At 67.1% G+C, this 10,361-nt stretch overlaps 2 protein-coding genes across 12 annotated transcripts in view; both read right to left on the reverse strand.

Moving 5' to 3' along the window:
• The window catches only part of RHBDL1 (rhomboid like 1), a 4,998-nt gene extending 1,736 nt beyond the window's left edge, over nt 1-3,262 (reverse strand). The window contains exons 1-8 of one of the 5 annotated variants that reach the window (XM_058434208.1): nt 2,679-3,190; nt 2,023-2,184; nt 1,632-1,856; nt 1,409-1,557; nt 1,139-1,251; nt 968-1,068; nt 828-888; nt 112-265 (exon numbers count right to left, since the gene is read on the reverse strand). In XM_058434208.1, the coding sequence (XP_058290191.1) occupies nt 112-265; nt 828-888; nt 968-1,068; nt 1,139-1,251; nt 1,409-1,557; nt 1,632-1,856; nt 2,023-2,184; nt 2,679-2,717 (1,004 nt within the window). In that variant the 5' untranslated portion in view covers nt 2,718-3,190. Of the gene's footprint in view, nt 1-111; nt 749-827; nt 889-967; nt 1,069-1,138; nt 1,252-1,408; nt 1,558-1,631; nt 1,857-2,022 lie in introns of those variants that run through there. The other 4 variants (XM_032145389.2, XM_058434207.1, XM_032145388.2 and 1 more) reach the window with 4 other exon arrangements.
• A 1,114-nt stretch (nt 3,263-4,376) lies between these two features.
• Nucleotides 4,377-10,201, reverse strand: RHOT2 (ras homolog family member T2). Of its 7 annotated transcripts, none has more exons than XM_032145383.2 (19): nt 10,098-10,201; nt 9,922-9,980; nt 9,764-9,845; nt 9,634-9,677; nt 8,734-8,787; nt 8,192-8,244; nt 8,010-8,118; nt 7,795-7,896; nt 7,579-7,677; nt 7,352-7,460; nt 7,151-7,271; nt 6,651-6,735; nt 6,436-6,578; nt 6,258-6,358; nt 6,055-6,185; nt 5,873-5,950; nt 5,614-5,736; nt 5,309-5,511; nt 4,377-5,018 (listed from the first exon to the last, which is right to left on the reverse strand). In XM_032145383.2, the coding sequence occupies exons 1-19, from the start codon at nt 10,132-10,134 to the stop codon at nt 4,892-4,894; spliced, it is 1,860 nt and encodes a 619-aa protein (XP_032001274.1). In that variant the 5' UTR covers nt 10,135-10,201; the 3' UTR covers nt 4,377-4,891. The 7 variants fall into 7 exon arrangements, with proteins under 7 accessions (XP_032001274.1, XP_058290185.1, XP_032001275.1 ...); XM_058434202.1 differs by having other exon boundaries at nt 9,634-9,674; nt 10,098-10,198; XM_032145384.2 differs by having other exon boundaries at nt 9,922-9,975; nt 10,098-10,115.
• Nucleotides 10,202-10,361: the final 160 nt, after the last annotated feature.

A 10,361-nucleotide genomic window follows, 5' to 3' on the forward strand; every position in this document is an offset into this window, starting at 1 on the left:
CTGACCACACACCCGGCCTGACCACACACCCCGCCTGACCACACACCTGGCCTGACCACACACCCGGCCCCCAACCATCCCAGGTGCCCCCAACTCCCACAGACACAGCACCTGTGGCCCGGGAACAACTCCCACGCCTGACCCCAGGTGCAGAGGTGCACAAGGAGGGAAGTCCAGGCCCTCGTGGTGGGGAGGGCCGTCACAGTCTGTTCAGCGGGTGTGGGGGCCCTGACGAGTCTCCAGAGCCCGGGACAGCCCCCTGGTGCTGTGTAAAATATTTATTAATTATCCAAAAAGGCTCAGACCGCAAGTCCTGGGGGTAGGGGGGTGGCTGGGACAGGGTCTCCTCTGAGGCCACCCACACCCAAGGGGCACAGCAGCCCTGAGACGTCCGTTCACAAAGGGCAGACGTGAAGGCCCCTGGTGGGCGGCCACCACATGCCCGAGCCCTGGGCTGTGCAGCCTCAGGTAGCCGGTCAGGGCGGTGGGGGGATGTGGGCGCCCAGCAGGTCGTAGGCGAAGACGTTCCAGAAGACGGCGAAGAGCAGGAAGGTGCCGTAGGCCAGCAGCACCACCCACCAGCCGCACTGGTCCCGCAGGCGCTCCTCGTAGCTACGCAGGATGGTCAGGCCCATGCTCACCCCCACCACCGCGCCTGCCAGGTGCGCCATGAAGCTGGGCTGTGGGCCCGAGGCGGGCAGCGGCGGGGAGAAGCGCAGCCACACGGCCCGGCCCACCTCGGAGCTCACTGCAGAGGGACGCGGCAGGTGGGAGGTGCCCCGGCTGCAGGCTGAGGCCCCCCGGCCCTCCCCCCAGCCCCTACTCACTGCACACCAAGGCCAGCACCATCCTCAGCAACTTGTAGGGACATCTCATCCCAGCCCAGTTCTACAGGGGTGTGCAGATGAGAAGTGGTGAGGCTCGCCAGGGGCCCCTCCCCGCGCCCCCCACCGGGCAGGCCCGTTACCATGACGACGTTGGCCAGGTGTGCCGAGCACAGGGCGTAGACCCCGCCGGAGCCTCCCACCACCGGGGCCCGCATGTCGGTGATGGAGACGGTTAGGGAGCCTGTGTGAGCAAGCGGCGGGTGAGGGTGCAGCCAGCCAGGGCCGGGGGCGGAGGTGTGCGCCTGCCTCACCTGCCAGCACGCCTGCCAGGTAGAGCAGGCTGATGCGGAGCAGGCCATGCACCATCTCCAGGGGCACCCCGATCATCAGCTGCAGGAGGGCATTGAACCCCAGCTGCTCCAGCCTGGCCAAACGGAAGCAAACAGGCACGAAGAGTGGGGTCAGCCATCCGGCCCCACTCCCCAGCCCTCGTCTCAAGTTGCTGCACCTACCTTGGGGCTAAGCCTTTCTGATGTAATGGCGGATTGGGGCGGGGCTCACCGGGCAGCAGTGCTACTCACCCAACGTGCATGAACATGTAGGTGAGGAAGCGCCAGGCGCGGGCGCGGTGCCCGGGGTGGTACACGAGGGGGCTCTTCATGTACTCGGGGTGGTAGGTCTGCAGCACCCACTTGTTGAGGCGGGCCCCGTAGCACAGGAACACGATGATCTGGGGACACGAGTGTTAGGCTGGTCACGGCCAGGAGCGCGGGAGGCTCCCGGGGCAGCGGCTAGGGGGCCCACCTGGGCAAGGGTGACCGAGGCCATGAACACGGGGGGTGGGCAGCTGCGGTGACGGTAGAAATACCAGCGGCGGTCCACCTCGCAAGGCAGGATCTCGTAGGCCACGTAACGCACAAACCGCTTGTAGACACCTAGGCCTGGCTCGTCCAGCAGCCCGTCCCGGGGCAGTGCCCGCTGTCCATTAGCAATGGCCCGCTTGAAACTGCTGGAGCGCTTGCTGCTGATCTGGGGGCAGGGGCCTGAGTGTGGGCCATGGACCTCCCCATGGCACCCCTGCCTGAGGCTCACCCAGCTCCCCGCATCCACAAGCCCCCCTGCAGTGAGGAGCTGCCTGCCCGCCTCCTCTGGCCAGGACATCGTGCCCCTGCCGCCTGCCCACCGTGGCACTGACCAGGTCCACCAGCTCCTGGTAGCAGACCTGGCCCTGCTCGTTGCTCTGAGCCAGGGCCACCAGCATGTCCAGCTTGGCCGGGTCCAGGGGCAGCTCATGGCTGTGCACCAGGCCAGCGAAGGTGTCCGCACCGATGAAGCCTGTGTTCTCGGGGTCCAGCTGCTGCAGTGAGGAGCCGCCGGCCAAGGCCTGAGTGCGGGCCCGACCCCTGAACCAAAGGGCTGGGCCAGGCTGGCTGGGAGCATCAGGCTCAGGCTTCCAGCACTTTTGGGACAGGGGCCCCGTGCCTGCCTGTTCCCCGGGACCCTGCTTGATCCCAGGAGCTGGCAGGGCACTGGTGCCTGGGTCCCAATCCTCCAGCTCCTCAGTTGTTCCCCCGTCTTCCACCCTACCCATCCTGGAAGGCGAGGGCCAAGGTCCAAGACCAGCCCGCTGCCCGCCCTCCCTCCCTCCCCCCGACTCTCCCTTCTCCAGCCAGGAGCCCTGGTCCAGTCAGCCCACTCCTGGGGTCCCAGACACAGGGGCCAAGGTCGTGCAGGAATGAGGTAGGTACCGAGCGGGGCTTTCGGGGAGCTCGGTCCCGCACAAGCTCAGCTCAGCGGCAGGAGGGCCGCATTGGGGGCGGTGCCAGCTCCCCAGACCACCCCCCGACGCACCTGCTCCTGGATGAGCTGCAGCAGCGAGCTCCTGTCCATAGAGCCGGGCCGGGGGCCGGGGTCCGGGGTCGGCGGCCGCGGCCGGGAGGGGCTGCTCTGCGGACGACTCCGCTCCGCCCCAGCCGGCCCGCTCCGCCCGCTCCGCTCGGCGCCGCGCTTGGGCCGCGTCACCGAGTCGCCCGCCTGCCCGCCCCTGCCGCACACGCCGCCACGCGCGGCCAAGACACGCGCGCACCCTGCACGCGGACGCACACCCCGGACAGGAACCGCCTCCAGCTAGCACCGCGTCTCAGCGCCGGCCCCCACCCCCGCTCTGGCGCAGCTCCAGCACATTGGACGACCTCCACGGCAATCGCTGGTTAAGTGGAGTCACGGGGGTGGGGGCACCTAAAACCCCCCATGCAAGACCGTTCGCCCTCTCACAGCCTTCCTGGGCTCAGGCCTGTGAGGATGTCACCTCCTCCAGGAAGCCTTCCCTGACTACTGCTTGCCGCCCCCCCCGCAGGCTGACCCAGTACTCCCTGCGGTTCGTGTTCCCACCGGCTGGAGCTCCCTGCTTGCAGCAGACACACCCCCCTACCCCCGCCCCTCCCACCTAGCACAGCCACAAGGAAGTCCCTCGCCCCACATGGCCACTACAGCCACCTCTTAGGAGGAGGAAGACGCTGCTGCAGCCGCCTTGGCTCCGACGACCAAGCCCAGTCCACTCGTTCACGCCCTGGGCTGGAGGCCCCCGACCGCTCTTGCAACTCCATGCAGGACAGCAAAACCTCCCGCCCTAAGGCGGCGCCAGGGCTGGGCATGAGGGGCATTCCGATACAGAGCAGAACCCCCAGGGGGCAGGGCAGCAGTTGGGATGAGGAGACCTGCTCCTGGGAAGGCAGGCCAACCCCTCCATGATGGAGGTGACAGATAAGACACGTGTGAGTATGGCAGCCCCTGCAAGGGCCACTCAGAGGACTCCTCCTAGGGTTGCAGTGGTCCCAAAAGGCAGGCCGCGGGGTACAGCGGGCTCAAATACCATCAGTCGGGAGGGACCTCAGGGGCCAATGCCACAAGCTCCAAGGCAGGGCCCGTGTAGGCCAGGACTTGTAAAGGGGCCCCACCTGCCACTCCCTAAAGGCAGACACAGGAGGTGGGGACCAGGGCTTCTGACATGTGTCTGGGTGACCTTGGGAAGGCCATGCCCTGGGTCCCGAGAAGCAGGCATCTGGGCTCAACTCCCACCCCGTCCCTCCCTCTGGCCCATCCTGCTTCCCCCAGGTCAGGGCCCCAGGGTCACCCCACTCTGTGGCAGGCAGTGACCACATCTGGTCACACAAGCCCAGGTTCTCGGCGCAGCTCAGCCAGGCTGGCAGGACGCTCTGGGGAGTGGGCAGTGCCAGGGCACACTGGACCCTGAGAAGGGGTCAGTCACCGGGGAAACATCTCAGGCACCGGCGCCCCCCAGTCCACGTGGGGCACGCACCGTCCTGCAGTGGGCTCCCACTCTCAGACCGCAGGACCTCCAAGGACACTGGGCTTGCAGGCCATAGCGGCCCAGAGTGGACCTTCCAGAGGCCACATGCACACGCCTGAGACCTCAGGACAGTGGCCCAGGGACGAAAGGAGGGGGGCGTTTCCAGCCCACATGAAGACAAAGAACATGTTCTAGGTTGAATCAAGGCGAGCTGTCTTCAGAGACTGGGATCCGAGATAGAAAAGACACAGTGAAGTTTAATCAGGAACCCAGCCTCCGGTCCTCGGCTGCAACCACGGAAACGGCTCCAAACTTGAGGGGGACCCCACCCAAGGCCTGCTTTTGGCCCAAAGCTCTGCCTTCCAGCCCTCCTCATACCCACTGGCCACCCAGGACAGGAAAGGGGGGTGGAGCCCTGAGAATTCTGGGTCTGGGGTCAGCAGCTCCCACACCTGTGCTCCCCAGCCCAGCACACGATGCCCAGAGGTGGGCAATCCCTGACAGCGGTGGCCGGCACTTGGGAGCTCCTGCTCAGCCACCTGCCACGGCCCACCCTGGGGGTCCGGCAGGAGCCAGGGCAGCGCACGGCAGCACGAGGCCCCGCTGCAGACCGACTGCCTCAGAAACAACAAGTCCCGGCGCAAAGGCGTTCCCAGAGTGGCAGCCTGGCCTGCACCCCAGCTGTGCTGCCCCTGCAGAGCCCCAGCAGCGAGCCACACCCAGGTCAGGGGAGGGGGCTTGGGTACCAGGGGCCTCACTGGCTCTTCACCAGGACCCTGTAGAGTGAGAAGCTGAGGACTGCGGCCACGGCGGCCCCGACAACTCCCAGCAGCCCCCGGAGCCAGAAGGAAGAGGGACGCAACTCTGCGTGGACCAAATGTCTGCAAGAGAGAAACATCATCTGCAGATGCCTCAGGCAGATGCCCCCAGCTTGCTGCTGGACACCCTCCCATGTCCTGGACTCACAGGACCCCACAGGCGGGGTTCCCAGACCAGAGGCACAGCCGGTGGAGGCCAGGCCCTGGAGGGACATGCCCGGGCACTGGCTCCCTCTGCCACACAAAGCTCCACCCCGCCACTCTGGCCCCAGTTCCAGGCCTCACACCACAGCTGCCCACTGCTCGGATGACAGACAGTGCTAGTCCCCAGGGCTGTGCTGCTGGGTACCCACGGGAAGGTGGCCATGGTGGCGAGCTGGGTGAAGATTGTGGTGCTGGGCTCGGCTGGGCCAGCACAGGAGAACGGCACAGGAGCGGGTAGCCGGTGCTTGCGGCAAAACTCGGCCGGCAATGGGCCAGCCGCCGCGACACCTTCGGGCAGGTCAGCCTTGGAGGAGACGAAGAGGCAGGGGGTCTGCCCGTCCATGTAATGGTGCTGTGGGCAGAAAGTGGTATGAGGTACAGTCCTGGGGTGGCCGAGGCAAGGCTGGCGGGACAGACCCTGCCCCATGGCCATGTGGCCCCTGCAGGGCCCCACCTTGTAGACGCTGGCACAATGTGCAAAGGACTTTGGGTCACTGCCATCAAACATCAAGCAGGCAACGTCACAGGCGGCGTCCAGCGATGTGGCCAGCAGACCATCTGTGCCCACCTCACAGAGCTGGGACAGACAGTGGCCTTAGAAAGGGTCCCTGGGGCTCGGTCCCCCTAGGGCCATGCTGGGCCAGATCTGCTAGGCAGGCCTGGGTGTCCCCGGCTCCACCCTCGGGCACAGGCCACGCCGCCCCAGCACTCACGATCAAGTACTTCTCCTGCCCGTTGACCTGCACCGTGTCGATGGCGTAGCCGGGAGGCTGCTCCCTCGTGTCCTGGTGCTGAGGGAGGTGAAGTCCTGACACTCGCTGGCTCCAGTGCCCCCCAGATTGCCCTGCCCTGCACCTGGAGCCCCTGGGGTGGTGGGGGAGTCTAGGGTGCTTACCCCCAGGCCGCGGCCGAGGAAGGCCTGCAGGAAGGCAGACTTGCCCACTCCACGGGCCCCCACCACCTTGCACAGGAGGACGCTCCGCTGTGTCTGTCCCTTCTCCTGGTCCAGTCTCTTCTCACGGGTGACTGTGAGGACAGACACGGGTTAGGGCGGCTGCCAGGATGCTGGGCCCGGGCCCAGGGAGGGTGGGTGCCTACCTGTGATGGCGCGGGCCTGGGAGTCCTGCTCACAGAGGGTGGGGTAGCCCAGGTAGCCTAGGTGCCCAAGGCAGCTCCGGACGTCCAGGTAGGTCACCAGGCTGGGGGCAGGCGGGAGGCACAGTGTTACGGTGGGGAGGGTGGTGTGGCGGGTGGGCATGGTGTGGGCCGCACTTACGTCCACTGGCAGAGATATCCGTGCAGGGGCAACCGGCCGGCCTCTGTGCGGACTGTGCGTGGGAACTCGGGGCCCCAGGGGGCTGCTGGGAACACACTGAAGAGGCTTTGCAGCTCCGCGGGCGAGAGGGCGCCGTCGCGGTCCTGCGGAAGGAGGGATGGGGTGACGTGTGTGCCGGGGAGGGGGCGGGGGCAGGGGAGTTGCCATGCTCTCACCTGGTCGTGCTTCTCAAACACCCTCTGCACAAACTGGTAGCCAAGGTGGTTGAGCTCAGTGCTGCAGCCAGGGGGCACGTGGAGCCTGCAGGGAGGCGACAGCCCCTCTAGTTCCCAGGAGACTCTGCACCACCACGCTCGGCACATCTGTCACCCTGCCAGCCCCGTCTGTGCAGCTGGACACCCCCTGTAGGACCCAGAGGCTCCTGTACGCCCCTAACCTTGCAACTGCCGTAGGGGAGAAGGGTGCTCATTTGGCTCCAGCACGTGGCAGGCCTGGCTGAGGCCTCCAGGCCATACCCCAAGCTGCCGACCCCAGCAGGGTGAACAAGTCACGCACGCAGGGTTGGCAAGGGGCCAGCCCCCATCTGACTTAGAGCTCTGTGGATGCTGAGGGGTTCAGGGCACGGCCAGGCAAGGGCACTACCCCAGACGGCCTGCTGAGCGAGACCTTCCCTGACCCTCAGGGAGGAGAGGCCTCAAACCCCAGCTTCACTCACGGAGGGAAGAGATAGTCGGCTGTCAGCTCCAGTGCGTCGCTGTAGCCGAAGCGCCGCAGGATGGTCCACGTGGTCTCGTGCCGGCCGCGCTGGATGAAGAGCGTGTTCAGGAAGAGGAAACCTGCGCCGAGACAGAGCAGGGGAGCACCAGGCCCAGCCCCTCCCCACACTCCCCAGGCACAGGCGGGCACCCGGCCTCACCATCCAGGGTCAGCCGGTCCTCCCACACGCCGCCCGCCACGTTCCTGCACACCACCGTCTTCACGTCCTCCAGGGCCTGCGGGGCCAGGGGGTGCCCAAAGCAGGATTTCTGCTTCCAAGAGAGCGTTGTTGGGAGTCAGCCAGCCACCCGGAGACGGCCCGTTCCAGTCACTAACAGCAGCGGAGGTTCAAGGGGGCTGGGCACCGAGGGTGGGGCGGGGGCACACCTGGAAAGCGTTGAGCTCTTCGTCACTGAGCGCCTGGTCCAGGTCCTGATCTGAGAGCCTGAAGATGCGCGTCAGTGCCTGGGCGCACGCGGGCCTCAACTGTGGGGATGTTGGCTCAGCACCCTCAGACGGCCCACGCCCGCCCGCCACGCTGCCCCACCCAGCACCCCCTGGGGCCCTGGGGAACCAGTGTGCGGGGCCCCAGCCGATGCTCACCCGCTTGGCCTCAGGGTCATAGAGGGGGGCTGTGGGGTGCAGGACGGCCTTCTGGGCGTAGTAGAACAGCTCTGAGATATTCCTCAGGTTCTTCGCCGAACACTGGGAAAGTGGGAACAGCCTCAGGGAAGTGCCCCTAGGACGGCACCGGCTGAGGACACAAGGAATGAAGGAGGCCCTGCCCCTACCTCGGCGCCCGGCTGGGACCTACTCACCTCCACGCAGGTCTCGATCTCGGGGAACTGGCTCATGATGGGGAGCACGGCCTCCATGGAGCTCCCCGGCCGCAGGTCTGACTTGTTGCCCACTAGGATGATGGGCACCCTGGGTTGGAGGCCCACGGTCACCAGGGGCAGGGGAGCCGGGGGTCCCAGCCCCTTCCACACCCCCTCATTACCTGGGCCCCCGCATGCTCCCCCCATTCACCAGTGGGATCCACTTAGTTCGAATCTGAAAAGCAAAACCTGGCTGTGAGGTGAGGCTGCCAGCAGGCACATGGCTCCCAGCTGGAGCACGGGACTGGCTGGGGGAGAGCAGAAGGGGGAGGTCAAGGCCCACTGAGGGCCCAAGTCCCGGCCACAGGAACAAAGCTGGTGGGAGAAGGCAGGCAGCAGGTGCAGCCTCATCTGTCTGACCCCAATGGCTCCCAAACACCCCCAAGTCACTGGGGCCCAAGCCTAGGGCCGCCCCCAACACAGGCCCTCTGCAGTTTCCCCCGGGGGTTTGGAAACTGGGGAAGAAAGAGGGCTGCCGGCCTAAATGGCTCAGACTGGGGGACATCCCAGACCCTCTCAGGGGAAGCGGGATCACGGGAGAGGGCCGGGTGACGCCACCTGAGGCTCCCCAAAATGCTGTGAGAGATGGCGCTGGCCATGGCTTGGGTGAGGGTCCACCTGGGCCACCGTGTCTCTGCTGTTGGGGTCTGCACTGAGAGCTCACCTTCTCAATTGTGGCCTCCTCAGAGACGTCATACACCACACACACCACGTTTGCCTGAGGGAACAGTGACAAAGTGTGGGTGACGGGGCTACTGGCTCACCACCGACGGCCCTGGCCGCTCCACGCCATCTCGAGGCTCCAGGAGGCCCCAGAAGCTCACAGGTAGCATGGGTGCGGCTCTGAGGCCGGGAAAGCCCAGGCTTCCCTAAAACCTGCCTCCAGCCTGGTGTTGGCAGAGCAGGCACTCCCCAGTGTCACACTGGGAGCTGCTGCTGAACCCTCAGAGAAGCCTCTTCCCCGCCCACTGCCAGTGCAGGGACATCAAGCCCCGGAAGCATAGCTGTGGTCGGCAAGACCCTTAGAGCAGAAGACTCAGGACAGACACGGCCACACCTGCAACCCAACACCCTGCAAGACAGCTGCCGCCTTGGCCCCTGCCTCTTCCCTCCCAGAGTGACAGGACCGCAGTGAGGGGTGCCGGCGGCAGGGGCTGCCCTGGGTGGCTGTGGCCTGTGCCCTTGCCTGGAGGTGTCCCCGGCACACGTGCTCTGGTACTGGGAGCTCCAGGTGCCCGGAGGCCGGGACGGTGGGCTGGAGCACACGGCAGGCGGAGGTGGCGCACACGGAGGCCACAAGAAGAGTACACGCTGCTGCCACCCCGGCAGGAGGGAGGCACAGCCCGCGGGGAAGGGTCCTGTTATCCCTGGAGCACCACTGGACCGAGCGGTGCCGGCTCCCAGCGGGGTGCGCTGTGGGGGCCCCAACAACCCGCAGTGCAAAGGCCACAGAATTATCAGGGCCAAGGACACCCTGAGCACCTCAGTCCAATCCCCCAGGCGGCGAAGCGGATTAGGCCGAGCCCGCGCCCAGCCCCTCCCTCGTCCCGCGCACCACGGGCACCTTGTGGATCTCCTGGCGCAGCTCCTCGTCCGTCTGCTCGGCTTCTAGGGGGAGAAGGAGACCCCACTGCAGACCCCGCAGGCCCGCCGGACTGCTCCGGGCCGGGCCCCCGGGAGGCTACGGCCGCTACCTGAGTAGTCCACGATGTGGGTGGGCACCTTCTCCGGGGTGACGTCCGCGGGGATCGTGATCTCCTCCGCGCGGGGAGGGACCTGCAAGGGACGCGAGCGCTCACCAGGGACCCCCGGCTGCGCCCGCTCCCACCCCCGCGGCGGGCGTGCCCCTTACCTCCTCGGGGAACTCCTCGCCCACCAGGGACAGAATCAGCGACGTCTTCCCCACCTGGGCTGCGCGAGGCGGGGCGGTCAGCGCTAGGGCCAAGGTCACGGCGCCCCCCGACCCCCGAGACCCTCACCCCGCGTCCCGGCCGCCGCAGCTCCGAGACCCCCCGGGCTGGCGCCTACCCTCGCCCAGTAACAGGATGCGCACGTCCCGCCTCATGGCTGCCGCCCGGAGCCGCTCCCCGACCCGGAACCCGGCCCCAACCTGGTCCTCAGCCTTTCGCTCTGCCCCCGCGCCCGCCCCGCACTTCCGGTTCTCGGCCCCGCGCTGGCCCCACACTTCCGGCCCCGCCCGCACAGCCGCACCAGCGAGCCGGGCGGGACAGAGCGGACAGGCTGTGCGGCGCGCCACCGTGTGGACGCGCTGGCCACGGCGGGCAGCCCAGG

Source organism: Hylobates moloch, unplaced genomic scaffold (genome assembly GCF_009828535.3).
Source record: "Hylobates moloch isolate HMO894 unplaced genomic scaffold, HMol_V3 SCAFFOLD_23, whole genome shotgun sequence".
NCBI classification, from domain to species: domain Eukaryota; kingdom Metazoa; phylum Chordata; class Mammalia; order Primates; family Hylobatidae; genus Hylobates; species Hylobates moloch.

Coding starts and splice junctions, on each gene's coding strand:
- RHOT2 (XM_032145383.2), bottom strand. CDS start 10,134: ATGAGGCGGGACGTGCGCATCCTGTTACTGGGCGAGG. Junction 8,119..8,191: donor GGGAGCATGCGGGGGCCCAG/GTAATGAGGGGG, acceptor CCTCCAACCCAG/GGTGCCCATCATCCTAGTGG. Junction 7,461..7,578: donor AAGAGCTCAACGCTTTCCAG/GTGTGCCCCCGC, acceptor TCTTGGAAGCAG/AAATCCTGCTTTGGGCACCC.